Source organism: Lonchura striata, chromosome 29, assembly GCF_050655825.1.
Source record: "Lonchura striata isolate lonStrDom1 chromosome 29, ASM5065582v1, whole genome shotgun sequence".
NCBI classification, from domain to species: Eukaryota; Metazoa; Chordata; class Aves; order Passeriformes; family Estrildidae; genus Lonchura; species Lonchura striata.
In genome coordinates this window covers 1,297,317-1,325,191 of record NC_140731.1, presented here as the reverse complement: position 1 = coordinate 1,325,191, position 27,875 = coordinate 1,297,317, and the positions used below count along the sequence as shown (strand labels likewise).

At 63.5% G+C, this 27,875-nt stretch overlaps 2 protein-coding genes across 2 annotated transcripts; one reads left to right on the top strand and one right to left on the bottom strand.

Annotated features, from left to right (window-relative positions):
- The first annotated feature begins 1,783 nt into the window (after window positions 1-1,783).
- On the top strand, window positions 1,784-6,784 carry NEUROD4 (neuronal differentiation 4). The gene is made up of 2 exons (XM_085562808.1): window positions 1,784-2,613; window positions 3,905-6,784. Exon 2 carries the CDS (start codon window positions 3,934-3,936, stop codon window positions 4,891-4,893), a length of 960 nt encoding a protein of 319 aa, XP_085418934.1. The 5' UTR covers window positions 1,784-2,613; window positions 3,905-3,933; the 3' UTR covers window positions 4,894-6,784.
- Window positions 6,785-18,162: 11,378 nt separating this feature from the next.
- Window positions 18,163-27,352, bottom strand: ENDOU (endonuclease, poly(U) specific). Its single transcript, XM_077788696.2, has 9 exons — window positions 27,265-27,352; window positions 22,955-23,089; window positions 22,778-22,813; window positions 21,738-21,909; window positions 21,455-21,654; window positions 20,219-20,332; window positions 20,035-20,141; window positions 19,096-19,238; window positions 18,163-18,574 (listed from the first exon to the last, which is right to left on the bottom strand). The coding sequence occupies exons 1-9, from the start codon at window positions 27,320-27,322 to the stop codon at window positions 18,460-18,462; spliced, it is 1,080 nt and encodes a 359-aa protein (XP_077644822.1). The 5' UTR covers window positions 27,323-27,352; the 3' UTR covers window positions 18,163-18,459.
- Between the last annotated feature and the right edge of the window lie 523 nt (window positions 27,353-27,875).

Genomic DNA, 27,875 nt, shown 5'->3' with positions numbered 1-27,875 from the left:
GTCCCCAGGAGTGGGAGCGCTCTGGGGAGGAGCTGGGCGGCTCCTGGGGTGGGCACAGCTGGAGATTTGGGGACCCCCAGCCCTGGCACGGGTGGCACGGGTGGCACGGGTGGCACGGGTGGCACGGGTGGCACGGGTGGCACGGGTGGCACTTCCCGGCTGGCCGCAGCGGGGACCCCCCAGCGCCCACCCGGGCAGGGCTGGGGGGGCTCTGCCCGTTCCTGGGGGTGGGAGGGGAGAAGGAAAAGGAAGGGGGAAAAGAAAAAAGGGGAAGGGATAAGGAAAGGAAAGAGGAAATGAAGGGGGAAGAAGAAAGGAAGGAGAAGGAAGAGAAAGGGGGTAATGGAAGGGAAAGGGAAAAAAGAAAGAAAGGAAAGGGAGAAAAGAAGGAGAAGGGAATAATGGAAGGGAAAGAGGAAGAAGAAAGGAAAGAGAAGGGAAGGGGATAAAGGAAGGAAAGGGGAAGGGGAAGAAAGGATGGAGAAGGGGATAAGGGAAGGGAAGGAAGAAAGGAAGGAGAAGAAGGGGATAAGGGAAGGAAGGGAAGGGGATAAAAGAAAAAAGGGGAAGGGGAAGAAGAAGGGAAGGGGATAAAAGAAAAAAGGGGAAGGGGAAGAAGAAGGGAAGGAGAAGAAGGGGACAAGGAAGGGAAGGGAAGGGACAAGGAAGGGAAGGGAAGGGAAGGGAAGGGAAGGGAAGGGAAGGGAAGGGAACATCTTTGCCGAGCGCTCCCGGGGGGCCGCGGCCGCCGTAACCCCAACAGTTGCGGGGCCCCGCACAATGGGCGCGGACAATGCCCCGCAGCCCCCGGGGGTCCCGCGGCCCCGGGGGAGCCCGGGCCGTGTCCCCCCTCGCCCGGGGCGCCCACCGGCCCCTTTGTGCGGGTGCCGGGACCTGTTGGAGCCATCTGGCAGGGGGGGCCCGCAACAGGCAGATTTATCGGCCGCAATCTGTTCTGCCGCCCGGGCCGCGCGCCGCGAAGGGAGCCGCGGAGCCGACTAATGAATTAATTAGTATTCCCCGTAATCCCGGCCTGCCGCCGCCGCGCTTCCCGGCGCTCCCGGGCAGCGGGGAAGGCTCCCGCGGGGCTGCCGGGGATTTTGGGGGCAGCGGGTGGATGAGGAGGGGGTCAGGGGGATGATTTTTGGGGGGCTCACCGCTGTCCCCCCTTCCAGCTCCTGCCCCACGGTGGGGCAACCCCAGGTCCGGGGGGCTCCCCCAGTCCCCAGACGAAGTAAAACGACCCAGGACCCCCGGGATTTCGGGGGGGGGGTCTTTTTCTGCCCCTCTCTCTCCCTTCCCGGGGGCTGCTGAGCCCCGAGGTGCCTTCCCCTGCCTGTCCCCAGCCCGGCCGGGCCCCTTCTGGCTCTGCCGAGCGCTAATTACTCCCCCTCGCTCTCTCATTACCGCCGCGAGGGGCTCGCAGCCCCCGCGCCCACCCCCAGCAGCCGGGCGGGAGCCGGTGTCACCCTGGGTGTCACCCTGGGTGTCACCCTGGGTGTCACCCTGGGTGCCCAGCGAGGGGGGCGGCGGGTGAGGACACCCCCAGGCCTGTGGCGCTGGTGGCACTGTCACACCGTGTCCGGGGGAATGGGGACCGAGTGCCGGGGGTGTCCTGGGGCTGGGTGAACTGGGGGGGACATCCGGGGGGCTCCATCCGGGGGTTCCAACCATGGGGGTCCATTCAGGGGCGCATCCAGAGGGATCCATCCAAGGGGGCCCGTCCAGGGGTTCCCGAGAACCGGGGGTGTCCCCGAGTCCCCTCCCGGGGGTTCCCAAGAACCGGGGGTGCCCCCGAGTCCCCACCCGGGGGTTCCCGAGAACCGGGGGTGCCCCCGAGTCCCCTCCCGGGGGTTCCCAAGAACCGGGGGTGTCCCCGAGTCCCCACCCGGGGGTTCCCAAGAACCGGGGGTGCCCCCGAGTCCCCTCCCGGGGGTTCCCAAGAACCGGGGGTGTCCCCGAGTCCCCTCCCGGGGGTTCCCGAGAACCGGGGGTGCCCCCGAGTCCCCACCCGGGGGTTCCCGAGAACCGGGGGTGTCCCCGAGTCCCCTCCCGGGGGTTCCCGAGAACCGGGGGTGTCCCCGAGTCCCCTCCCGGGGGTTCCCAAGAACCGGGGGTGCCCCCGAGACCCCTCCCGGGGGTTCCCGAGAACCGGGGGTGTCCCCGAGTCCCCTCCCGGGGGTTCCCGAGAACCGGGGGTGTCCCAGAGTCCCCACCCGGGGCACCCAAGAACCGGGGGTGTCCCCGAGTCCCCTCCCGGGGGTTCCCGAGAACCGGGGGTGTCCCCCCCGCCAGTGCCCAGCCCCGGGACGCTCGGGCGCCGCCGCCGGGGTCCCGGTGGGGCCGCGGGAGGAGCCGGGCCCGGTCACTCCGCCCCGTGGGAGGAGCCACGCGGGACCCGCGGCCGGGCAGGAGCCGCGGGCAGCGCGGAGCTCTCAAAACCGCCCGAGCGCGGAGCCGCCGGTGCCCGCTGCGCTCCCGGTGCGCTCCCGGTGCGCTCCCGGTGCGCTCCCGGCGCCGCTCGGCGGGAGCTGCCCGCGCCCCCGGGGCTGACCCCGCCATGTCCCCGGGCGAGTGACACAGGTGACAGCGGGGACTCGCTGCGGTGCCCAGGTAAGGGCGGACCGGGACTCCGGGGTCCCGGTACTCCGGTGCCCCCGCCGGGGCTCCGCGGCCGCTCGGTGCTCCCGGTGGCCCCGGGAAGGCGCGGGGGGCTCTGCCCCGACGGCGGAGCGGCGGGACCCCGGCACGGGGGGCTTGAGGGGCGGGATGGGGTCACAGCCGCTCCCCCGGTACCGCTGGGGACGGAGCCGCGGTCCCGGGGCCGGCGGGGACACGCGAGGGTTCGGGGAGCCCCGGGCGCGGCGGGGATGGAGGCGATGGAAGCGATTTCCTCAGGCAATTCCCTCTTGGTGTAATTCCTTGTTTATTATTTTGAAATCAATATTCTGTAGAAAGAAAGTAAAATCCCCTTAAAAATCCCGACGGGACTTGCAGAGAGAGCTTTTCCCTGGAGAAGGGAGCCCCAAACTCGGGGATTTACTCTCGGGATCCCGGGAGCAGCGAGGAGAAGGAGGATCCCCGAGGATGGGGGAAAGGGACCCCCGGCTGCAGCCTGGGGTGGTTTTGGGGCAGATTTGCAGCGTTTTGGGGCAAATCTGCAGCGATTTGGGGCAGATTTGCAGCGTTTTGGGGCAGACCTGCAGCGTTTTGGGGCCGATCTCAACGTGGCCATCCCCTCATCCCACCAGAGGGAATCGGGACCAGCCGGACCCATCCCCTCGCCCCAAAACCGATCCTTCCCCGCCCTCGCCCTCCGCGATTTGCCATCCTCCGCCAGGAGTTAATTGGGGCCGCGTGGTCCTTTGGGGATAGGACAGCAATTAACACCCTAATCCCGGCCGGGAGCCCCATCACGCATATTAAAAGTGGGATTTTCCGCGTGGGATGCTCGGGAAAGGGGAGCAGCGGCTCGGGCAGCACTTCCAGCAAAGCTGCTTAGGGGCTAAAGCTTTATGGAATGAGCCGGGGCGGTGATGGGATTTGGGGGGGCCGATTAACGGGGACCCGGGGCCGCCACCGAGGGCTCGGGGAAGGAAAATCTCCGACCGGGAATTGCCAGCCGCCTTTTGTCACCCCCAGTGTGACAGTCGGGGTGGAGGGTGTGGCGAGAAGGGATTCAGGAGTGGGAATCACCCCGAAACGGATGGTTGGAAGCTCCGGGAATGTGGCCGGAGCTCAGGGAGAGGCATCTCCCAGATAAAATTCAACATCTCCCGAATAAAACCCACTGGAAATGGAGAGGGAAATAAGTGGGAAAAAGGAATCGGTAGGTGCTGGTGTGTCTGGAGGGAGATGCTCCCGGCGTGCTGAGGATTCTCGCTCTGGGGTCCCTCCCTTGCAGGTGCCCCAGGCCTGCGGCCACCCCCGGCCATGGCCGAGCTGGGCAGCGGCCAGGCCTGGCTGCAGGAACCGCCGGCAGCCGGGGCCGGGCTGAAGGAGGACAACGCCGCGGCCGCTCCCTTCGCGCTGCTGCCGGCCCTGCCCGAGGAGCGCGACAGCGTGGAGGAGGAGGAGGAGGAGGAGGAGGAAGAGGACGGTGAGAAGCCCAAGCGGAGAGGCCCCAAGAAGAAGAAGATGACCAAGGCCAGGCTGGAGCGGTTCCGGGCGCGGCGGGTCAAGGCCAACGCCCGGGAGCGCACGAGGATGCACGGCCTGAACGACGCCCTGGACAACCTGCGCAGGGTCATGCCCTGCTACTCCAAAACCCAGAAGCTCTCCAAGATCGAGACGCTGCGGCTGGCCAGGAACTACATCTGGGCCCTATCCGAGGTGCTGGAGACGGGGCAGACGCCCGAGGGGAAGAGCTTCGTGGAGATGCTCTGCAAGGGGCTGTCGCAGCCCACCAGCAACCTGGTGGCCGGCTGCCTGCAGCTGGGCCCGCAGCCGCTCTTCGTGGAGAAGCACGAGGAGAAGCCCTGCGAGCCGGCCCTGCCCGGCCACTCCTTCGGCTACCAGGGGCTGCCCAGCCCGCCCTACGGCTCCATGGAGTCCCACCTGCTGCACCTGAAGCCGCCGGCCTTCAAGAGCCTGGTGGACGCCTCCTTCGGGAGCCACCCCTCTGAGTGCTCCACGCCGCCCTACGAGGGGCCCCTGACGCCGCCCCTGAGCATCAGCGGGAACTTCTCCCTGAAGCAGGACGGGTCCCCGGAGCTGGAGAAGCCCTACCCCTTCATGGCCCACTACCCCTCGGGCAGCCTGGCCGGGGGCCACGGACACGGCTCCCACTTCCAGAGCCCCGTGCCCCGCTACGAGATCCCGCTGGACGTCGCCTTCGAGTCCTTCCCGCCCCACGTGGCCGGGCCCCAGCTCGGTGCCATCTTCAACGAGTAGCGGGGCCGGGCGCGGGTTTGGGGTGGGGAGAGGTCGGGCCTGGAGCCGTCCCCGGGACGGGCAGGGCTGGGTGAGGGACCTCGAGCATCTCCGCAGGACGTGACCCTGGAGGTGGCCGGTGTCACCGCGCCGCTGTCCCGGCTGTCCCCAGGAGCCACGGGGACCCTCCTGGGCTCTGAGTGTCACTGCTGCGTCCCCCAGAGATGCTCCCGAAGGTGTTTCTGCCTCCAGGATGTCCGTTCTGACACCAGGTCCAGCCCTGGGATTGTCCATCCTCCCCCTGTCCCCCCTGGTGTGGGGACACAGCCCCTCCTGCCACTTGGGGTGAGCGCTGTCCCTTCCCCGAGCTCCAGTGGGGTCATGGATTTCCCAGTCCAGCAGTGGCCGGGTGGGAATGAGCCGGACACTTGTGGGAAACCAGCACGAAAATTCCCACCCCAGGGAGAACCTTCTCCTTCTGCCATCACGAATGGGGGGACAGCGTCCAGGGATGGGGGGACAGTGTCCAGGGATAGGGGGACAACGTCCAGGGATGGAGGGACAATGTCCAGGGATGGTGGGACAATGTCCAGGGATGGGGGGACAATGTCCAGGGATGGGGGACAGCGTCCAGGGATGGGGGGACAGTGTCCAGGGATGGGGGACAGCGTCCAGGGATGGGGGGACAGTGTCCAGGGATGGTGGGACAATGTCCAGGGATGGGGGACAGCGTCCAGGGATGGAGGGACAGCGTCCAGGGATGGGGGGACAGCGTCCAGGGATGGGGGGACAGCGTCCAGGGATGGAGGGACAGTGTCCAGGGATAGGGGGACAACGTCCAGGGATGGAGGGACAGTGTCCAGGGATGGAGGGACAATGTCCAGGGATGGGGGGACAGTGGCCCATTGTCCTGTGGCCCTCCCTCCACTGCTCCCCTCCCCAAACTCATCTCCCCTGTGCCCCACAACAGCCCTGGGAACCTCGGATGGGATCCCACTGATCCCTCCCAGAATCCCAGTGGGATTGGGATTGGTCTGGATGGGATCCCATTGATCTGGATGGGATCCAGCTGATCTGGGTGGGATTCCCACTGGTCTGGGTGGGATCCCACTGGTCTGGGTAAAATCCCGCTGATCTGGGTAAAATCCTGCTGGTCTGGACTGGGATCCCACTGATCCCTCCCACAATCCCAACTGGAACAGGAGCCACCGACCCCCTCTCCCTTCTTGGTTCACATTTTCCCCTCCCCTGCTCCGAGTCCTGATCGCCAACAAAAACCTTAATTCCCTGCTTTATTTATTAATTAATCACTGTGTGTGAGGAATCCTAATTTATTTCCTCCCGTTTTCCATGGAAATCTGGGATGTGCCCAAGGTTTTTCCCCCTCTGCCTTCCAGGCTCGTAGTGGGAATTCCCGGCTTGGAGACCTCGTGGTTTTTGCCGTGCTGGCACTCCAGGGTTATTTATTAGCCATTATTTATTTAATTTATTTCCCTCACCACCTGTTTTGGTTCTTTTTCTCGTGATAAACCCCAATATTTCCAATATTTCCATGTTTAACTCCGTATTTAACGGGTGTTCCAAGGATTTGGGGTCCTGCCAACAGCTCCCAACTCCTCTGAGCATTTTGAGATGAGCAATAACTTTTAAATGCTATGCAACGATTTTATTTTGTTTCGCAAAGAAAATCCAAGCAACTATTTTTGATGCCCCACTGGCCTCGCGAGCCCAGCTGGCCAAATCTCCCTGGTTTTGTATAAAGTTGGGAATTTGGAGATGATTTGAGGTCCCTGCCCAGCCCCCGGGTCCTGGGGCTTCTTCCCTTTTGTACTGAAAATGTTTTATCCTTTTGTAAAGAGAACAGATTTGGGGTTTTTAGCTCAAATAAAGTCGTGGTCTTGTTTCAAGCTTCTCCCTGGAGCTGTTTGTCTTTTTTGGGAGGCTGGGGTGAGGGTGGGGGGCTGCCAGAGGATCTGAGCCCCCTGTGCTGGGGTCCAGCCGGGATCCCAGACCTTGGAGTGGGGCTCGGTGGGACTGGGGAGATTTGGGGTCCCAGGAATGGGGTAGAGAAGGGTACTGGGGGGATTTGGGGTGCCAGGAATGGGGTAGAGCAGAGCCCTGAGGGTGCTGGTGGGATCTGGGGTCCGAGGAATGGGGCAGAGCAGAGCCCTGAGGGTGCTGGTGGGATTTGGGGTCCAAGGAACGGGGGCAGAGCAGAGCTCTGGGAATACTGGGGGGATTTGGGATCCCAGAAATGCGGTAGAGAAGGGTGCTGGTGGGATTTGGGGTCCAAGGAATGGGGCAGAGCAGAGCCCTGAGGGTGCTGGTGGGATTTGGGGTGCCAGGAATGGGGCAGAGCAGAGCCCTGAGGGTGCTGGTGGGATTTGGGGTCCGAGGAATGGGGCAGAGCAGAGCCCTGAGGGTGCTGGTGGGATTTGGGGTCCAAGGAACGGGGGCAGAGCAGAGCCCTGGGAATACTGGGGGGATTTGGGGTCCCAGAAATGCGGTAGAGAAGGGTGCTGGTGGGATTTGGGGTCCAAGGAATGGGGCAGAGCAGAGCTCTGAGGGTGCTGGTGGGATTTGGGGTGCCAGGAATGGGGCAGAGCAGAGCCCTGAGGGTGCTGGTGGGATTTGGGGTGCCAGGAATGGGGCAGAGCAGAGCCCTGAGGGTGCTGGTGGGATCTGGGGTCCAAGGAACGGGGGCAGAGCAGAGCCCTGAGGGTGCTGGTGGGATTTGGGGTCCGAGGAATGGGGCAGAGCAGAGCCCTGAGGGTGCTGGCGGGATTTGGAGTCCCACAAAATGGGGCACAGCACAGTCCCGGGGTCCCAGGACCGATTTGGCCTCCCAGAAACTGGGGTGCAGGACAGCCCCGGGGGTACCGAGGGGATGTGGGGAGCTGAGCTCTGCCCCAGCCGCTCCACGGAGGGGACACGGCCGTCCTGACTTCACCCCGTCTCCTCCCCCGCAGCACCCCCGGGCTCCCTCCGTCCCTCCCCAGCTGTGCCCCGATCCCCGGCAGCGTCTGGCGGCCTTGGGGGCGCGTCCCCCCCGCGTCCCCCGGCGCGGGGACCCCGCTCCGCGCGTCCCCCGGCCCCGCGCCGGCTGCGCCGAGCCCGGGGGAGCCGCCGCCGCTCGGCCCCGCAAGCTGCGCCCGGCTCGGGCAGCGGGCGGGGGGCTCTCCCGGGGCCCCCGCAGCTGCAGCCGGGCCGGGGGGGCCCTGCGGGACCGCTCCGAGCGAGAAGCGGGCCGGGAACGGGCGGGGGGCGGGGGGGACCTCGTGTGTCCCCAGAAAAAGGGATTTAGGGACAGGGATGCGCCGGGAGGGGATGGAGCTGCCTGGGAGGGACCCACCTGGGCGGGATTTACCTGGGAGGGGGCTCAACCTGCCCCGCGCCGGGGGAGGGGAGGGGGAGCGGGCGACATCAACGCGTCACCCAGCCGCGAGTGCACGGAGGGACACAAATAGAGGGGTGGGACACAAATAGAGGAGTGGGACACAAATAGAGGGGTGGGACACAAATAGAGGGGTGGGACACAAATAGAGGGGTGGGACGCAAATAGAGGAGTGGGACACAAATAGAGGGGTGGGACACAAATAGAGGGGTGGGACACAAATAGAGGGGTGGGACACAAATAGAGGGGTGGGACACAAATAGAGGAGTGGGACGCAAATAGAGGGGTGGGACGCAAATAGAGGGGTGGGACACAAATAGAGGAGTGGGACGCAAATAGAGGGGTGGGACGCAAATAGAGGGGTGGGACACAAATAGAGGAGTGGGACGCAAATAGAGGGGTGGGACACAAATAGAGGAGTGGGACACAAATAGAGGGGTGGGACACAAATAGAGGAGTGGGACACAAATAGAGGGGTGGGACGCAAATAGAGGGGTGGGACGCAAATAGAGGAGTGGGACACAAATAGAGGGGTGCGACACCAGCACCGGGCTGGGGCAGAAACAGAGATTTGTGACACTAACAGAGGGGTGTGACACAAACCCCGGGCTGTGACACAAACCCCGGGCTGGGACACAAACCCCGAGCTGGGACAGAAACAGGGACTGGGACAGAAACAGGGGCTGGGACACAAACCCCGGACAGAAACAGGGGCTGGGACAGAAACAGGGGCTGGGACACAAACCCCGGGCTGGGACAGAAACAGGGACGGGGACAGAAACGGGCTGTGACACAAACCCCGGGCTGTGACACAAACCCCGGGCTGGGACACAAACCCCGGGCGGGGACACCCCCTGAGCCCCACACGCCCCCACGGCTCCGTGCCAGGCGCCCCCACGCCCCCTCGCACCCCCCCAGTGGCATCGGGACCCCCCCAGCCATGCCCTGGCCGGGGCCAGCGGCCGGGCCGAGGGTCCAGCTGTGCCCCGGCCCCGCTGCGCTGGCCGCTGGCCAAAGCCCGCTCGGTGCCAGCTCCCCCGGGCACGTGTGCGCCCTCGCAGCGGCCCCGGCCCGTGCCAGCAGGGCAGGAGCCGTGCCAGGCCCGCGCTGCCAGGGCACAGCTGGCCCCGGCTCGCGTGGGGAGGGGGCGCGGGGCACCCGGGGGTGGGGGCGGCCCCCGTGTCCCCGCAGGACGCCAGGACGGGGGGGTGGCACTGCTGAGGATGGGCAGCTCGCTGTGCCCAGCCCGGGGCCGTGGGGAGGGTCCCGCGTCCCCTCTGGGGGTCTCTGGACAACCCAGAGCCCCCCCAGGGGTCCCACGGGCGGGGGGACATGGGGCAGGTGGGGTGGGGGGGCAGCTTCCCATCCCACCCCACCTGGGGAATTATTGGGGGGGTTTGAGGGGTCCAGCCCTGGCCAAAGCCAAAGGAGGGGACACTGACCCATGGAGGGGACAGGAGGGGACATTGACCCCCGGAGGGACTCCCTGACCCACAGAGGGACACCCTGACCCACAGAGGGACTCCCTGACCCACAGAGGGACTCCCTGACCCCCGGAGGGACACCCTGACCCAAAGAGGGACTCCCTGACCCATGGAGGGGACATTGACCCCCGGAGGGACACCCTGACCCATGGAGGGACTCCCTGACCCACAGAGGGACGCCCTGACCCACAGAGGGACTCCCTGACCCACAGAGGGACACCCTGACCCACAGAGGGGACACCCTGACCCACAGAGGGACTCCCTGACCCACAGAGGGACTCCCTGACCCACAGAGGGACACCCTGACCCATGGAGGGACTCCCTGACCCACGGAGGGGACATTGACCCCCGGAGGGACACCCTGACCCACAGAGGGACACCCTGACCCCCGGAGGGACTCCCTGACCCACGGAGGGACTCCCTGACCCCCGGAGGGACACCCTGACCCACAGAGGGGACTCCCTGACCCACAGAGGGACTCCCTGACCCACGGAGGGACTCCCTGACCCACAGAGGGACTCCGTGACCCACGGAGGGACTCCCTGACCCATGGAGGGGACACCCTGACCCATGGAGGGACTCCCTGACCCCTGGAGGGACACCCTGACCCCCGGAGGGACTCCCTGACCCATGGAGGGGACACCCTGACCCACAGAGGGACACCCTGACCCACGGAGGGACACCCTGACCCACGGAGGGACTCCCTGACCCACAGAGGGACACCCTGACCCACGGAGGGACTCTCTGTCCCACCCCCCAGCCCCGGGGGTCAGCGTTTGGGGCCGCCCTGGTTTCCCTGGCAGGGTGGGGCTGCCCAGGGCTGGATAATTGCTCATCCCCCCTAAAGCCCGGCTCTCAGGGCTGTAATTCTGATATTTGTCTGTAATCTGATAACGCCGCCGGCCAGGAGCTCCTAATGTGCCCGGCTCGGGAACCCACGCGGATTTTCCCACTAAGCCGGGATATCAGGCTGTGGGGTCTCCACTTAATCGTCTTTTCCCTCCTGGGGACGGCGGATTTCGGCAAACGAACTTTCCCTGCTGAGCGGAGCGGGGAGAGGAGCCGGGAGGATGGAGGTGGTGGCACGCTGGTGGCCCGGGGAGGCAGGGGTTAAATGGGGCCGTGCAGGGCCGCGACCCCCGGGTGCAGAACCCCTGTCAGTGCCACCCTGGGGAGGTGCCAGTGCCACCCTGGGGAGGTGCCAGTGCCACCCTCGGGAGGTGCCAGTGCCACCCTGGTGGCCTCGGGAGCAGCTCCTGCTCTCCGCCAGCCCCAGGGGCTGGTCCTGCATGAGGCTGTGAGGGTGGGGGGCTCCTGGGTGGGGTGTCCCATCCCTGCGGTGTCATCCGTCCGTCTGTCCACCCATGGGTTCTGTCCATCCATCCATAGGTTCTGTGCATCGATGGTTCTGTCCGTCTGTCCATCCATCCATGGGTTCTGTCCATCTGTCCGTCTGTCCATCCATCCATGGTTCTATCTGTCCATCTGTCCATCCATCCATGGGTTCTGTCCATCCATCCATGGTTCTGTCCATCTGTCCGTCTGTCCATCCATCCATGGGTTCTGTCCATCCATCCATGGTTCTGTCCATCTGTCCGTCTGTCCATCCATCCATGGGTTCTGCCCATCTGTTCGTCCATCCATGGGTCCTATCCATCCATCCATCTGTCCATCCATGGATTCTATCCATTCGTCTGTCTGTCTGTCCAACTGTCATCCATCCATCCGTCTGTCCATCTGTCCATTCTACCATCCATCCATGGATTCATCCATCCACCTGTCTGTTTGTCCATCCATCCATCCATCCATCCATCCATCCATCCATCCATCCATCCATCCATCCGTCCCTGTGTCCATCCATCCATCCATCCATCCATCCATCCCCTGCACATTCCCTGGCCAGGGCAGGAGCTGTGCCCTGCAATGCCACCGAGGGCTGGGAACACCGGGAACACCGGGAACTGGGAATACTGGGAACTGGGAATACTGGGAACACCAGGAACACCAGGAATGCTGGGAACACTGGGAACACCGGGGAAACTGGAAACACCGGGAACACCGGGAGCCGTCCCCAAGGCCGGCCGGGCGGCGATGGCACCGGGGCCGTTCTCCCCGTGCCGGGCGATCCCCGGAGCCCTCCTGGGAGGCTCCGGGAATCCCACCCAGCCCCTTGCCGGCAGCTGCCGAGGCAAACTCTCACAAACCCCAGCTTTGGTTCTTTTTTTCCCGTTCTAAAGCAAGTTCAGGGAGCTCCCGGCTTAATCCGCACCAGATAAACCAACAGCGCGGAGATTTGGGGTTATTGACGGAGTCTCTGCTCGGGCGAGATTAGAGCTCGGCTTAGCGACGTTGCAGGAGGGTTTGGGGCCGGTTTAATCAGAATTTGTACAGCAATAATCCCATCTTTAAACTCGTCCCCGGGCCAATCCCTCCCACGTTGCAGTCGGGGGGGAGATGAGGAGGTCTCGGGGGGGAGATGAGGAGGTCTCGGGGGGGAGATGAGGAGGTCTCGGGGGTGTTTCCAGCCCAAATGAGTCGGGGGGAGTTCACAGGGCAGAGAGGAGATTTAGGGGGGCGTCGGGGAGAAATTCCTGCCTGTGAGGGTGGGGAGGGCCTGGCACAGGGTGCCCAGAGGAGCTGGGGATCCCTGCAAGTGTCTGAAGGGGGTTTGGAGCAGGCAGGGACAAGGGGAGGTGGCCCTGTGGCCCTGCCGGGGTGGCACGGGCTGGGCTTTGAGTCCCTCCAGCCCAACCCGGTCTGGGTTCGAGCATGTTCGAGCATCCCCGCCTTCGATTCTTCCACGGAATCCCTGCACCAAACCCCATAAATCAAAACCGAGCCGCGAACTCAAACCAGCACCGAGCCCCGGCTCTGCCATCCCCCCCCCCCCCCCAAAACCCTCCACGAGCTCCTCTCCCGTGCCTCAGTTTCCCCCCGGGGAATCACCGAAACGTCGCCCGGCGGGGCCGCGGCGGCTTTTGTGGCTCCGCGGCGCTTTCAGGGAGCACAAAGGGGCCCCGGCGGCACAGATGGAGCCTTTCAGAGGGGAGCCGGGCTCCTTTCGCCGTCTGCCGCCGGGCGCTGCCTCCCGCCGCAATCCCCCTTAATTGAATCCACACTTTCATAGCTCATTACCCCCCTGATGGATTGGATTAGCGGGGGCTGCGCCCGCCGGCCCCGCCGGGGAACAGTTGGCAGCTCCGCGCCGCTCCGCGCTGCTCCGCGTCCCCGCGGGCGGCGACACGAGGGGGCCGGGGGGCCCGGGGGTCCTGGCCACGGGCAGCAGCGCGGGGGCGACGGGCGCGACCCCGGTTTGGGTCCCCAGCGGGCCGGGCCAGCTGCGGGCCAGCGGTGCTGGCATCACCTGGGCATCCCCGAGACCCCCTGGGCATCCCAGAGACCCCCTGGGCATCCCCAAAACCCCCTCGGCATCCCTGGAACCCCCTGGGCATCCCCAAGACCCCCTCGGCATCCCTGGAACCCCCTGGGCATCCCTGAGACCCCCTCGGCATCCCTGGAACCCCCTGGGAATCCCTGGAACCCCCTGGGCATCCCCAAAACCCCCTCGGCATCCCTGGAACCCCCTGGGCATCCCCGAGACCCCCTGGGCATCCCCGAGACCCCCTGGGCATCCCCAAAACCCCCTCGGCATCCCTGGAACCCCCTAGGCATCCCTGGAACCCCCTGGGCATCCCTGAGACCACCTCGGCATCCCTGGAACCCCCTGGGCATCCCCGAGACCACCTGGGCATCACTGAGACCCCCTGGGCATCCCTGAGACCCCCTGGGCATCCCTGGAACACCCTGGGCATCCCCGAGACCTCCTGGGCATCCCTGAGACACCCTGGGCATCCCCGAGACCCCCTCAGCATCCCCGAGACCCCCTGGGCATCCCCGAGACCCCCTGGGCATCCCCGAGACCCCCTGGGCATCCCTGAAACCCCCTGAGCATCCCCGAGACCCCCTGGGCATCCTCGAAATCCTCTCAGCAGCCCCAAAACCCCCTGGACATCCCCGAGACCCCCTGAGAATCCCCAGCACCCCCTCAGCACCCCCATGGCATCTGCAGCACCCCCTCACCCGGGGGACCCCTCAGAGGATGCGCTGTGGGGCATCAGAGCCCTTGAGGGGCAAATCTGGGGTGCTGGATCCCCCGGAGAACGAAATTTGGGGTGTTTGGGCCCCTGAGGACAAGGTGTGGGGTGCTGGATCCTCCGGGAAATGAAATTTGGGGGTGTTGGGGCACCCGGGGACAGGCTTGGGGTGCTGGAAGCCCCCAGGGTTTGGTTTTGTGAGTGGTCGATCCTTGGAACAAGCCCTGGCAAGGGAGGGATGAGGGAGGGGGGGATCAGCGCCCTCCCCCCGCCCCTCGGGGGGCTCGAGGAGGGGGTGGGGGGTGGGTTCGGCCTCCCCCCGCCCCAAAACGGGGGCAGGAGCCGCCCCCTCCCCATCCCCGGGTCCATATGGGCCCAACGGCCCTGCCTCAGTGACCCCTGCCCCGGGCGGGACCCCCGGCCCAGCTGCCAGCGGGGCTGGGGGGTCCCGGGGGGCTCGGCTCTGCTCTCCCCCACCCCTCCGTGCCCGGGCTAAATCCCTGGATTTGCCATCCCAAAAAACCTTCCCGGGCCCGAGCCCCTCCCCGGTGCGCCCCTGGGCTGGGGGATGCTTCGGGGGTCCCTCCCCAGCTCACGGACACCGGGGTTGGGATTTTGGGGTCGGTTTTCCCTTCCTTTGGTGCTCGGGGCTGCGCCGGAGGGTGCTGAGACTCTTGGGGTGCTCCCAAACGCAGGAATCCCCACGGGGCTTTTTGGGATTGGCCCAGTGATTTTTTGGGATCAGCTCAGTGTTTTTTTTGGGATTGGCCCAGTGGTTTTTTTTGGGATCAGCTCAGTGGTTTTTTTTTGGATTGGCCCAATGGTTTTTTTTGGGATCAGCTCAGTGTTTTTCTTGGGATGTGCCCAGTGTTTTTTTGGGATTGTCCCAGCAGTTTTTTTGGGATTGGCCCAGTGATTTTTTGGGATCAGCTCAGTGGGTTTTTTTTGGGATTGGCCCAGTGGTTTTTTGGGATCTGCTCAGCAGTTTTCTGGGATCAGCTCAGTGGTTTTTTGGGATCGGCCCAGTGGTTTTTTTTGGGATGTGCCCAGCAGATTTTTGGGATGTGCCCAGTGGTTTTTTGGGATTGTCCCAGCAGTTTTTTTGGGATTGGCCCAGTGGTTTTTTTGGGATGTGCCCAACAGATTTTTGGGATGTGTCCAGTGGTTTCTTGCGATGTGCCTAGCAGTTTTTTAGGATCGGCCCAGCGGTGATTCTCTGGGGCTGGCTCCAGCTGCAGATCCCGTCCCGACCGCCGTGGATGAGGAGCTGCAGGGCTCTAAAGGGTTTAACAAATGCCCATCCTCATCCTCATCCTCATCCTCATGCTCATCCTCATCCTCTTAGGCCGCTCTGGAGCTCCCGGAGCAGCTGTGGCCGGAGCCCATCGGGGCAGTTAGGGCCGGATCGGTTACGGGGGGATTAGGGAGGCTCCGCTCCCCGGGGCCGCTCGGATTAGGGCCGAAAGCCGCCCTGGCGGGGGCTCAGCTGCAGCCAGAACCCTCCTCATCCTCACCGGCTGCGGGGCTGAATCCCGCGGGGATCCCCCGGGGAGCCGGAGCCGAGGCGGGACCAGGGACGGGAGGGGGACAGAGCCCGAATGTTCCGCACCCATCCTAAAATCCATCGGGGGTCTCTCCTTCTCTGGGGTCTCTCATTCTCTGGGGTCTCTCATTTTCTGGGGTCTCTCATTCTCTGGGGTCTCTCATTCTCTGGGGTCTCTCATTCTCTGGGGTCTCTCATTCTCTGGGGTCTCTCATTTTCTGGGGTCTCTCCTGTTTCTCTGGGGTCCCCCGGGGAGCCGGAGCCGAGGCGGGACCAGGGACGGGAGGGGGACAGAGCCCGAATATTCCACACCCGTCCTAAAAACCATCGGGGGTCTCTCAATTTCTGGGGTCTCTCATTCTCTGGGGTCTCTCCTGTTTCTCTGGGGTCCCCCGGGGAGCCGGAGCCGAGGCGGGACCAGGGACGGGAGGGGGACAGAGCCCGAATATTCTGCACCCATCCTAAAATCCATCGGGGGTCTCTCATTTTCTGGGGTCTCTCAGGAGCTGGACCCAAGGTGGGACCCAGCAGAGGATTTGGGGAGCGTTTCCTCCTCCCGGGACCCAAAATATTCTGCACCCATCCTAAAAACCATCGGAAAACCATCGGGGGTCTCTCATTTTCTGGGGTCTCTCATTTTCTGGGATCTCTCCTGTTTCTCTGGGGTCCCTCGGGGAGCTGGACCCAAGGTGGGACCCAGCAGAAGATTTGGGGAGCGTTTCCTCCTCCCGGGACCCCGAATATTCCTCACCCATCCTAAAAACCATCGGGGGTCTCTCATTCTCTGGGGTTTCTCAGGGGTCTCCCTGAGAGGGAGGGGATGATCCCCGGATTCCGTGGCAGAGCACGGGAAACGCGGGGGAAAACAGGGAGAAAAGCCAAGAAAACAAGGGGGGAAATAACCCAAGAAAACATGAGGGAAACAGGGAAAAAGTCCAAGAAAGCATGGGGGAAACAGGGAAAATGGGGAACAAACGTATTATATATAATAATATATAATATATAATATATAATATATAATATATAATATATAATATATAATATACTATATTTAATACTATATTTAAATATAAGATACTCTAATATATATTAATATACTTTATGAATGTATATATATACGTTTTAATATACTGTATATGCATCTATATATTAAAAAGTAACTTTACATATATAAAGTATATCTATAAAGTATATATATAAAGTGTATATATCAGTGTTATATATGAGTATCATATATATTTTATATATAAAGATACTTTTTAATATACATATGTGTATATATATGTTTTAATATACTTTATATATATATTTATATTTATATACATAAAGGTACTTTAAAATATACATATATGGTTTATATAACCCAGGACGCCCTGAGCACCCTCCCAGTGCCCACCCACCCTCGGGGCACACCAGGACCCCCTGAGCACCCTCATTGTGCCCACCCACCCTCGGGGCACCCCCTGAGCACCCTCCCAGTGCCCACCCACCCCCGGGGCACCCCCTGAGCACCCTCCCAGTGCCCACCCACCCCCGGGGCACCCCAGGACCCCCTGAGCACCCTCCCAGCGCCCAGCACCCACCCCCGGGGCACCCCAGGACCCCCTGAGCACCCTCCCAGCGCCCAGCACCCACCCCCGGGGCACCCCCTGAGCACCCTCATTGTGCCCACCCACCCCCGGGGCACCCCAGGACCCCCTGAGCACCCTCCCAGTGCCCAGTGCCCACCCCCGGGGCACCCCCAGGAGCCCTGAGCACCCTCCCAGCGCCCACCCACCCCCGGGGCAGCCCCTGAGCACCCTCATTGTGCCCACCCACCCCCGGGGCACCCCCAGGACCCTCCCCGGGATGGGCTCGGAAAGCGCCGGAGGCCGCGGGCGCGGGGCTCTGTGTGAACCTGGGGGCACCGGGGACCTTCGGCGTAGCCAGGCCGGGATTTGGCACCCGGGAGGCGGCGGGAGCCGAGGAGGCGGCTCCGGTGCCAGGCGGGCGGGGGCACCGCTGCCCGCCGCTCCCGGCCGGGCACCGGAGCCGCCTGGAGCATCCCCGGTGCCCGCAGCCGGTCACCCCGCGTCCGCCCGGCTGCGGGGGACACCCCGCGTCCCCCCAAACCGCGCTCCCCCCAGTTCCCAGCGCATTTCTATAAATCAAGCTCTGGCATGCCCCCTCCCCCCGGCGGGGTTTGGGGGTCACCCGTGACCCCGGCAGATGGCGCGGGGCTCGCAGGAGCCGCCGCGGCCGGACCATCTGTCAGAGCTCCGAGCGCCCGGCCCCGCCGCCCCGGGACCCCCGGGAGCCCCCCGAGCGCGGCCCCGGGGCTGAGGAGGAGGGGACGGGGCAGCGCGGGGAGCTGGGGGCTGTCGCCCCCCTCCCGGGACCCCCCAAATCCGGGGGTGCTGCGTGGCCTCGGTCGTGTCCCGGGAGCGGGGAGTCATCCTCACGGCCCGGCCCGCAGAAAGGGCCTGGGGGTCCCGGGGGGTCCCGCTGCCCCCCGGGCTCTGCGCTGTGCCCCTGAGGGCGCTGCCGGAGCAGCTGGAGCCCCGAGCAGCCCCAGCTCGGGGGATTTGGGGGTCCCCGGGGAGCCGCGGCCCTCGGGGAGAGCTCAGCTGGAAGGGGTCGGGGAGGCACCGAATTCCCGGGGAGGGGCTCCAGGGGATGGAGCCCCCGGGACCGGCGGTGTCCGGGGGGGACAAGGCCTCGGGGGTGGCTCAGAGGGGGGGCGGGAGGACAAACGGAGGGAGAAATGGGGTGCGGGGCTGGATAAAGGGGCGCTGCTGCACCCAGAGCCCAGCGCTCCTCCAGCCAGGGCAGCGTTTATTCCGCTCAGCGTCCTCCTTTCCGTGCCAAACCCTTCCCTTCCCGCCGCTCTTCTGCCGAGCCCGGGCCCGCCACACGCGGCGGGGTCTGGGGGTGTCCCCTGCTCCCCTCCCCGCAGGGTTCGGTCCCCGCCGCCCCTCCCAGGCCCCTCCGGGCCCCCGGGCCGGGCCCGCGGTGCCGCCGCTCCCGTCCCGCGGCCGGAGCGGCCCGAGCAGCGCGGGGACGGCCCCGGAGCTCGCCCACCGCCGAGCCCCCTCAGGTCGACATCACGTAGGCGGTGGCGATGAACCTCCTGCCGCCGCCGTAGGTGGATTTGGTCCAGGGGTAGGTCTGGATGCTGAGGCGGTGCCCGCCCAGGCTCAGGTGGCATCTGTGGGGGCACCGCCTGTCACCGCCCTGCTCCGTGCCTGGGACCTCTCTTGGTGTCCCCACAGCCGCGGGGCCCCAGCCCTGAGCCCCTCATCCCACAATCCCATCTCCAGGATGCTCTTGGTGTCCCCAGGCAATGCTGTCCCATCCCATCCCCATTTCCATCCCATCCCATCCCCATTTCCATCCCATTTCCATCCCCATTTCCATCCCATCCCATCCCCATTTCCATCCCATCCCATCCCCATTTCCATCCCATCCCCATCCCCATTTCCATCCCATCCCCATTTCCATCCAATCCCATCCCCATCCCCATCCCCATTTCCATCCCATCCCATCCCACCCCAAATTCAGGGCCAGCCTCAGCTCTGATGGGGCTCAGGGAGGTCCCGCTGCCCCCAGGACCAGGCTTGGGATGGACAGAAGGACACGGGGTGGACAGAAGGACACGGGGTGGACACAGGGACTCAGGATGGACAGAGGGACTCAGGATGGACAGACAGACACAGGGTCAGCACTCACGCCCGGCCGGGCCGTGCGAGGAAGCAGAGGGAGTAGAGGCCGAACTCGAACTCGGGGCTGCAGCCGATGAAAGCCGAGCCCACCTCCTTGTAGAAGCCGTCCCAGCTGAACTGGAGCCCCAGCACGTCGGGGTACGAGTCCCACTGGGGCCGGAGCAGGGTTTGGGCTCAGCAGGGTGGGGATCCATGGCCAGCACGGCCAGGAACCCTCAGAGCCCCACCAGGGTGGGAATCCACACCCAGCCTGGCCAGGAACCCTCACTCCAGGGAGGGAATTCACACCCAGCCCAGCCAGGAACCCTCACTCCAGGGAGGGAATCCACACCCAGCCCGGCCAGGAACCCTCAGAGCCCCTCCAGGGAGGGAATCCACACCCAGCCCAGCCAGGAACCCTCATTCCAGGGAGGGAATCCACACCCAGCCCGGCCAGGAACCCTCACTCCAGGGTGGGAATTCACACCCAGCCCGGCCAGGAACCCTCACAGCCCCTCCAGGGTGGGAATCCACACCCAGCCCGGCCAGGAACCCTCACTCCAGGGAGGGAATTCACACCCAGCCCGGCCAGGAACCCTCACAGCCCCTCCAGGGAGGGAATCCACACCCAGCCCAGCCAGGAACCCTCACTCCAGGGAGGGAATCCACACCCAGCCCAGCTAGAACCCTCACTCCAGGGAGGGAATTCACACCCAGCCCGGCCAGGAACCCTCACAGCCCCTCCAGGGAGGATCCAGAGCAGCTCCCGGCCAGGCTGAGGGGTCCCAGCAGAGCCCCCCAGCCTCAAACCTCTGGCTCATGGCTTGGGGGAGGGATTGTCCCTGGCACTGTGGGTTCTGGCCCACCCCACCCCGCAGCAGGGATGGGGCAGGGGCAGCACCCCGATGCTGTGGGTTCACCCCCGTGGGCTGAATTCGGGGTGCCCCGGCCCCCCAGGAGCTCTCACCGGCCCGTTGAAGTTGTGGCTGAAGTAGTTGACGACCCCCTGCTTTTCCAGGAGGTAGAAGCGGATCCAGTTGTGAAATCCAGACACTTTCCCCTTTTTCACCTCCCCTAAAACAGCAGAGGAGAGGCCGGGATGAGCCCCCGGGGCCGGCGCTGCCCCGGCCCGGCCCCGGCGGGGGCTGTACCTGAGAAAACGTGCTCGAAGCCGCTGGAGTCGCGCTCTCCGTCCCCTCGGGAGTACAGCCCGAACCACATCTGCGCCAGGTCCTGCAGGAACTCCTGCTCCGAGCCGTAGCGATCTGCAGGGAAAGGTGGGAGCACAGGGAGAGGCGGAGCTGGGGCTCTGCTGCAGCTCCGGGGGCTGAGAAATTTGGATTTTCTGTGCTGACAGCCTCTGACCCCCAGGAGAACGCTGCATTTGACCTCAGGCCGTGGAGAAGGCTTCTAAAATTGATCGATAGTGCTGGGATTGTGGGTGTGTGATGTCAGACTTTAGGGTTTTAGAATATAGGAAAAGGAGGCTGGTCCTTCATCTTCCCTTTTTTCTTCATGGGTTTTGGGTGGTGTTTTGTAATTGAACAGAAAAATCCGCACTGAGGACTTTGAGGGGTTAGTTATTGGGTTAAAAGTGAAATAATTTAGGTGTCATTCCTTAATTGGAACCTTAAAACACCTCGTAACAAGAGGTAGTGAACCATTTTGTGCCTGGTTAATGAGGGACTGCAGAACTCACTGCTGTGAGACTGTAACATGGAAAAGGAATGATAAACACCTGAGTGTGAATGTGAAATATCCTGACATGGAAAAGAAATTACAGACATCTGAGTGGGAATGTGAAATATCGTGATAAAAAATAATAAACGCCTGAGTGTGAATGTGAAATATCCTGACATGGAAAAGAAATAATAAACACCTGAGTCTGAATGTGAAATGTCATCTCAAGTGCCTGAAATCCTGACCTCGAAAAAGGAAGCTGAGAACCAGCGGGGTTCCCCCATCCCTTCCCTGCTCCTGTCCCTCGGGAATTCTCCCAGGAAGTTTTCCAGTGACTTCTGACAGCCAAGGAGAAGGAGAAGTTTGAGAATAGGATCCACGTTTAGCCCTGAGAGAATTTCCTACCATGGTCGTTGACACAGAAACCAAGAAAGAAAAAGAGAAATCAGAGAAAGCTGGTCAGAAAAGGAGAAATCACAGAAACCTGACCAGAAAAGGAGAAATCACAGAAACCTGCAGCTGCCTGTTCCAACGAGCACTTTTGTTTGTCTCTCCTGACCAAAGTGTAAATGTAGGAGATTTGTAAGAATGTATAAAAAGCATGAATGATAAAGTAAAAACAGGTTTGAAGCCTTCTGGAAATGGAGCGTGCAGCCTTGGATCGTCTCCCTTTGGGGTCCCCCGGCCCTGCCCTGCCCCACACTCACTTTTTCCCTGCAGGAACACGAAGAGTTTCTTCATGAGCTCCGTTTTCATCACCTCCTCCAGGAAACGCTCCTGCTCCTGCAGCTCCTCGGCCGTCACCTCCTCCTCCCTGCCCGTGGCCCTCTGGTAATTATCCAGCAGCTTAATGAAGCTGGCGTAGGTGGGCTTGGAGAAGAGCTCCTCGTTCACGTATTTGTAGAGCCTGGGGGAGAATTCCTGGAATTGCAGCTCCCTTCCCGCAGCCAGCCCGGCTCGGGTGGCCGTCCCTGCCCCGGGGCCACTCACGGCTGCGGGGACCGGTCCTGCTTGTCCCCGGTCTCCTCGGGGCCCGCCAGGTGCTGGGGGTTGATGGCGATGTCGCCGGGCCGGGCTTTGTTGTGATCCAGCCCGTAAAGCTGCTCCGAGAGCTCCAGCAGCTCCTGCTCCGTGATGGCATCGCTGCTGCGGGAGGACCCGGCTGTGGGGACAGGCAGGGGCTGGGGACAGCGCTGGGATCCACGGGGAGGGAGTGGGACCCAGGGGATCCATGGAAAGGGAGTGGGAATCCAGCTGGGTCCATGGAAAGGGAGTGGGACCCAGGGGATCCATGGAAAGGGAGTGGGAATCCAGCTGGGTCCATGGAAAGGGAGTGGGAATCCAGAGAATCCATGGAAAAGGGAGTGGGATCCAGCTGGATTCATGAAAAAGGGAGTGGGATCCAGAAGATCCATGGAAAGGGAGTGGGATCCAGCTGGATTCATGGAAAGGGAGTGGGATCCAGAGGATCTATGGAAAGGGAGTGGGATCCAGCTGGATTAATGGAAAAGGGACTGGAATCCAGAGGATCCATGGAAAAGGGAGTGGGGTCCAGAGGATCCATGGAAAAGGGAACTGGATCCAGAGGATCCATGGAAAAGGGAGTGGGAATCCAGCTGGGTCCATGGAAAGGGAGTGGGAATCCAGAGGATCCATGGAAAAGGGAGTGGGATCCAGCTGGATTCATGGAAAAGGGAGTGGGATCCAGAGGATCCATGGAAAAGCGAGGATGTCCCTGTGGGGACAGGCAGGGGTTGCGAGTGACACCCGAGGAATGGGGGGACACCCAAGGCACAGGGGGACACCCGAGGAGTGGGGGATACCCGAGGAATTGGGGGACACCCGAGGAATGGGGGACACCCGAGGAATGGGGGGACACCCGAGGAATGGGGGACACCCCGAGGCACAGGAGGACACCCGAGGAATTGGGGGACACCCGAGGAGTGGGGGACACCCGAGGAATTGGGGGACACCCGAGGAATTGGGGGACACTCGAGGCACCCGGGGCCGCTCTGCCCCTCCCGACTCACCGCGGCTTCGAGCTCCATCCTCGGCGCCTTCGGCACCTGCGGAGCAGAGAGGAAAGGGAGCTCAGGGGGATGGGGACACCCTGGGGACACCCTGGGGACACCTCAGAGGCTCGGGACCAAGCCCCGGCCCCCTCGGCAGGGGTGGGGACACCCAAATCCCTGTGGCCGGGCGCTCACCGGGCCCGCAGTGCCTCTCGTGGTCCTCGCAGCAGTTGTTGTGTGCCACGCACTCGGGGTGACAGTGACACTCGTCCTCCTCGCTGAAGGGCTCCCCGCAGCGGCCCTCGCACGAGTCGGGGGCTGTGTACAGATCTGTGGGGGCACAGAGAGGGGGCGACCCTCAGGAGGGGCTGAGTGCGGCCACCCCACCCCGGAGCACCCCCAGGCCCACCTCTGTCCCCTCCGGGCCAGCCCCCGGCAGCGCGGCAGCCACCGGGGATTTTTGTCACCAGGGTCGCTCCCGGGATGAGCCCAGCGCCCCGGGACCCCGGGACTGCTCCCCGTGATTCACCCCGGAATGAGCCCCAGGACCCCGGGATGATCCCGGAATGAGCCCGGGACTGCTCCCTGTGATTCACCCCTGGATCTCGGGATGATCGCGGAATGATCCCCGGGCCCCCGGGACTCCTCCCTGTGATTCACCCCTGGATGAGCCTGAGCACCCCGGGGCCCCGGGCCTGCTGCCCGTGATTGAGCCCGGGATTCCGGGATGATCCCGGGATGATCCCAGCCCCGGGCCCCGCCGGAGGAGCTGCCGCATTCCAGGCAGCGCTCGTGTCCTGCCTGGGAAACTGGGAGCACTGGGAAATCTCCTTCCCCGGCTGTTCCTAAGGAACGAGCTGCTGGGCGCCCGCTCTGGGAGCGAAGCAGAGCTGAAAACTGCAGCGCTGAGGCTTTGAAGGGGACAAGGGACACTCTCAGAGGGACAAGGGACACTTGTCACCGAGCAGTGAGGAGCTGGAGGTCACCAAGGGGTTGGGATTGTCCTGGGAAAATCCCAAAATGAAAGAATTCAATAGAAAGCAAACTAGTATTTTTTAAAAACACAAAAATGTGTTTTGTTCCTTCTGCTTTGTTTCTTCTTCTTATTTTATATTATATGACCAATTATTTTAGAAATAATTGATCTGAATTTCAGCCTTGGGTTACATGTGAAGGCACAGAACAGTCTGGCTTTATCCAACACCAGTTTTGGTGGAATTTGGTGTTTTTCACAGTGGCTCCACGTTGATTTCTGTACTTTAAAGGGTTTCTCACGCTGTCCTGTGCTGAAACGTGGAACTACAGATCACCAAAATCATTTGGGGTTGGGATTGTCCTGGGACAGCCCCGAGGAAGGAGCTCCTGCTCCTCACCAGCTCCTGACCGGAGGAATGGCACAGAAAGAGCCAAAAAAACACCTCAGAGGGAGGGTGGCACTGTCCCGGCAGGGTGACACTGTCCAGCAGGGTGACACTGTCCCGGCAGGGTGGCACTGTCCAGCAGGGTGACACTGTCCCGGCAGGGTGGCACCGTGCCCAGCCGTGCCAGCAGCCCCGTCCCAGCAGGGTGGCACTGTCCGGGCAGGGTGGCCCTGTCCCAGCAGGGTGGCACCGTGCCCAGCCGTGCCAGCAGCCCTGTCCGGGCAGGGTGGCACTGTCCTGAAGGGTGGCACCGTCCCAGCAGGGTGGCACCGTGCCCAGCCGTGCCAGCAGCCCCGGCCTGCCCGCAAACGCAGCCCTGGAGGATCGGGCGTTGCCCTCGCTGGCAGAGCCGCAATCTCCGGGCGGCTGAGGCACCGCGGGCTCGCCCAGCTCGGCTGAAAGGTGGCCCCGGGGCAAATCCTGCTGCGGCACGTCCTGCCCAGGCGGTGACAGCGCCATCCGGGCCGGGAGGGTGGCATCAAACGGCTGGTTTGTCCCCTTTGTCACTTCTCGCCGATTATTTGTGCCCGGTGATGTCACCCAGGCCCTGCGGGTGCTGGGGGACCCCTTGGCTCCCCTCGGCCCCCCAAATCCCAGCTCCTGGGGGTGTCCTTGCCTTGGTTTTCCCTCTTGGCTTCCCATTCCCTGCAAACCCACTTTAATCAGGAGGATTTTAGCAGCGGGAGGGTCTCGATGTTCTCCCGAAGCCCCCGAGAAGAGCTGGAGGAACTCCCAGGGCAGGGACATCCCATGGATGGGTCGCTCCCAGTCCGACCAGCCCAGCCCAGCGCCGTTCCCGGGCGCTGGGATAAACCCCCCGGGATCCCCCACGCTCCTTTTCCAGCCGCACTCGCGGGGGTTGTGCAAGGCGGGAGCTGCCCACGCTCCCCGCCACCGCCGAGCCCGTCCCGCTGCCGGTCCCGCGGGCCCGGGGGTGTCGCGGCGGCCCCGGCGTGTCCCGGCAGGGCCCGAGCCTGACTCAGCCCTCGGAGGGGCGGGCTCAGCATCATCCCGAATCCCCGGTCCCGAATTCCCAGTGCCACGGGGCTCCTGAGCGGACTTAGGACACGAGAACGGCTCCTCCTCCTCCTCCTCACTCAGACACGACCCTAAATCGACCCTAAACGACCCTAAATCAGCGCAGGGTTCTCAGCTGTCCCTGGTGGGGCGATCAGAGGCTCAGCATCATCCCAAATCCCAAATTCCCAGAGCCACGGGGCTCCTGAGCAGTCCCAGGGCAGGGGAAGGCTCCTCCTCCTCACTCAGACCCCAAATCGACCCTCAATCACTGCAGGGCTCTCAGCTGTCCCTGGTGGGGCGATCAGAGGCTCAGCATCATCCCAAATCCCAAATTCCCAGAGCCACGGGGCTCCTGAGCGGTCCCCTGCTCCAGCCAGTGAAGATTTTTTTGGCTGGTCCTGCCCCAGGATTTTCTCTGGCTGCACAAAGCACAGAAATATTTCTCCTTCTCAGGGACCAGACCTCTCCCTCCGCTCCCAAACTCGGTTTGCCTTTGCCAAAGTGGCCTCGTGGCCGAGGGAAGGGGATTGTTCCCTGCCCAGCTCCGTCCTCCGAGCAGTGGGGAGGTGCCGGAGCTCTCCCAGTGCTCCCAGTTTGGTTTCGGGCACGGGGATGAGTCAGCTCAGCCAGAGCCGCGTCCTCAAGCCCCTGGCCTGACTCAGGCCCTCGTTCCTCCAGGAAAACGCGGATCCAAACCCAGCCCAGGCTCCAGAAGGGACAATTTGAGGGACAAATGAGCCTGGAGCAGAACTATGGACAGCCTGAGCTCCCCAAAGCCTCAGCTCCTGTCCCAGAGCCCCGGCTGTGGGACAGGGAACATCTCCTGCTGCCCACGCGAGGAGAAGTGAGGAGGCTCCAGGCCACCAGACAGGTCCTGCAGGTGGCCAGGGCTGACCACGAGGCAGCCGAGCTCCTCAGCCACCTTCACCACGGGTTTTCCTTTGGAACAGCTCGGGACTCACGTGGAAAGTTTGGAACTCAGGACTCACACGGGAAATTTGGGAGCTCAGGATTCACATGGGAATTTGGGAGCCCAGGACTCACACGGGGGTTTGGGAACTCAGGACTCACACGGGAAATTTGGGAGCCCAGGACTCACACAGGAGCTTGGGAAATCCTGCTCCCAGCCCCACGCTGGGTTTGCAGCTTCTCCTGGGAGCTGGCCTTGCAAAACTCCTCATCTTTCATCCCGAGGGGACTCATCCTCTCCTGGGACATCAGATACGAGCTCCTGGCAGCGTCGGGGCTGATGAAATCCTGTCCTTGGTGCCAGTGGATCACGCTTTGTGCAAGAATTTGGCACTGCCAGCACCTCCTCACCCCCGTGGCTGCCAAATCCTGGTGGCCCCGAGCTCATCCCTACAGCCGGGGCTCCTCTCCCTCGCCCACCTCGAGCCTCTCGTGGGCACCTCGGGGCCGGGAGGGGTGGCACAGCCCGGCCCGTGCTGCCTTTGCCACCTGAGCTGCCCCAGTGGCCACGGAGGGAAGGTGGGTACGGGATGGGGACTGGAGAATTCCCAAAGCTGGTTTTCCATGGATAAATGGGAAGGAGGAGCCAGAGGAGAGTTCCCTGTGCTTTGCAGGACCGGCACAGGCTCAGAGCCACCAGGAACCCACTGCTGGGCCAGGCTGCGGAGCAGGGAATTCGGACAGTCCATCCCCAGCCCGGGCTGGTTTTCCAGCAGGGAATTCGGGCAGTTTCCAGCAGGGAATATTGACAGTCCATCCCCAGCTCGGGCTGGTTTTCCAGCAGGGAATTCGGACAGTTTCCAGCAGGGAATTCGGACAGTCCATCCCCAGCCCGGGCTGATTTCCAGCAGGGAATTCCAGCAGGGAATATTGACAGTCCCTCCCCAGCCCGGGCTGGTTTTCCAGCAGGGAATTCCAGCAGGGAATTCGGACAGTCCCTCCCCAGCCCGGGCTGGTTTTCCAGCAGGGAATTCCAGCAGGGAATATTGACAGTCCCTCCCCAGCCCGGGCTGGTTTAAAGCCCCCGCTCCATCCCAGCTGCCCCAGCGGAGCCCAGCTCCCGGTGGAAGGTCCCCGCTCCCCGCTGCTACTCACGGCCGGCCGCGCAGCCCAGGGCGGTGGCGGCGCCGAGCAGGAGGATCCAGCGCTCCATGGTGCCCCGGCAGCGGCGGGCAGTGCCCGAGCTGCCCGAGCTCCCGGCTATTTGTGCGGGGAGCGAGGGAGGGGCGTGATGGCAGCGAGGGCTCCGCGGGCGGGCTGCACCCAAACTTCCCCAAAACTCATTAAGAGCGCGGCTAATTACAGGCTGCCCGCAGTGGGAGGAGGGCTGGTAAATCCAGAATCCCGGGCTTGCGCCACGGCTCCCGGGCCTGACCCCCGGGGGAGGCCGGGGCTGCGGGGCGAGGGTCCCGGGGGGGCTTTGCCCACCCCCAGAAGCGGCACCGGGGGCACAGCCGGGTCCCTGACCGGGCATCGCGCTCGGGGAGGCTGCTGCGAACTGGGAGCAGCGTTAATTGGGGTAATGAGCTCCCCTAACTCACCTGGGAGGTTGTGACCCCCCCCCTCAGCACGGATCCTTGGAGCCTCCGGGTGCTCCAGGACAACCCGAAACTCCACCGCAACCCCGGGGTGAGGTTTTGGGGTTACTCCAGCCTGGTCCCACTCCCGGGGTGAGCCCAGAGCTGCTCCAGGGACCCTCCAAGGTC

Coding starts and splice junctions, on each gene's coding strand:
- NEUROD4 (XM_085562808.1), top strand. CDS start 3,934: ATGGCCGAGCTGGGCAGCGGCCAGGCCTGGCTGCAGGAACCGCCGGCA.
- ENDOU (XM_077788696.2), bottom strand. CDS start 27,322: ATGGAGCGCTGGATCCTCCTGCTCGGCGCCGCCACCGCCCTGGGCTGC. Junction 23,090..27,264: donor CCTGGGCTGCGCGGCCGGCC/GTGAGTAGCAGC, acceptor GTGCCCCCACAG/ATCTGTACACAGCCCCCGAC. Junction 21,655..21,737: donor CAGGACCGGTCCCCGCAGCC/GTGAGTGGCCCC, acceptor ATTCTCCCCCAG/GCTCTACAAATACGTGAACG.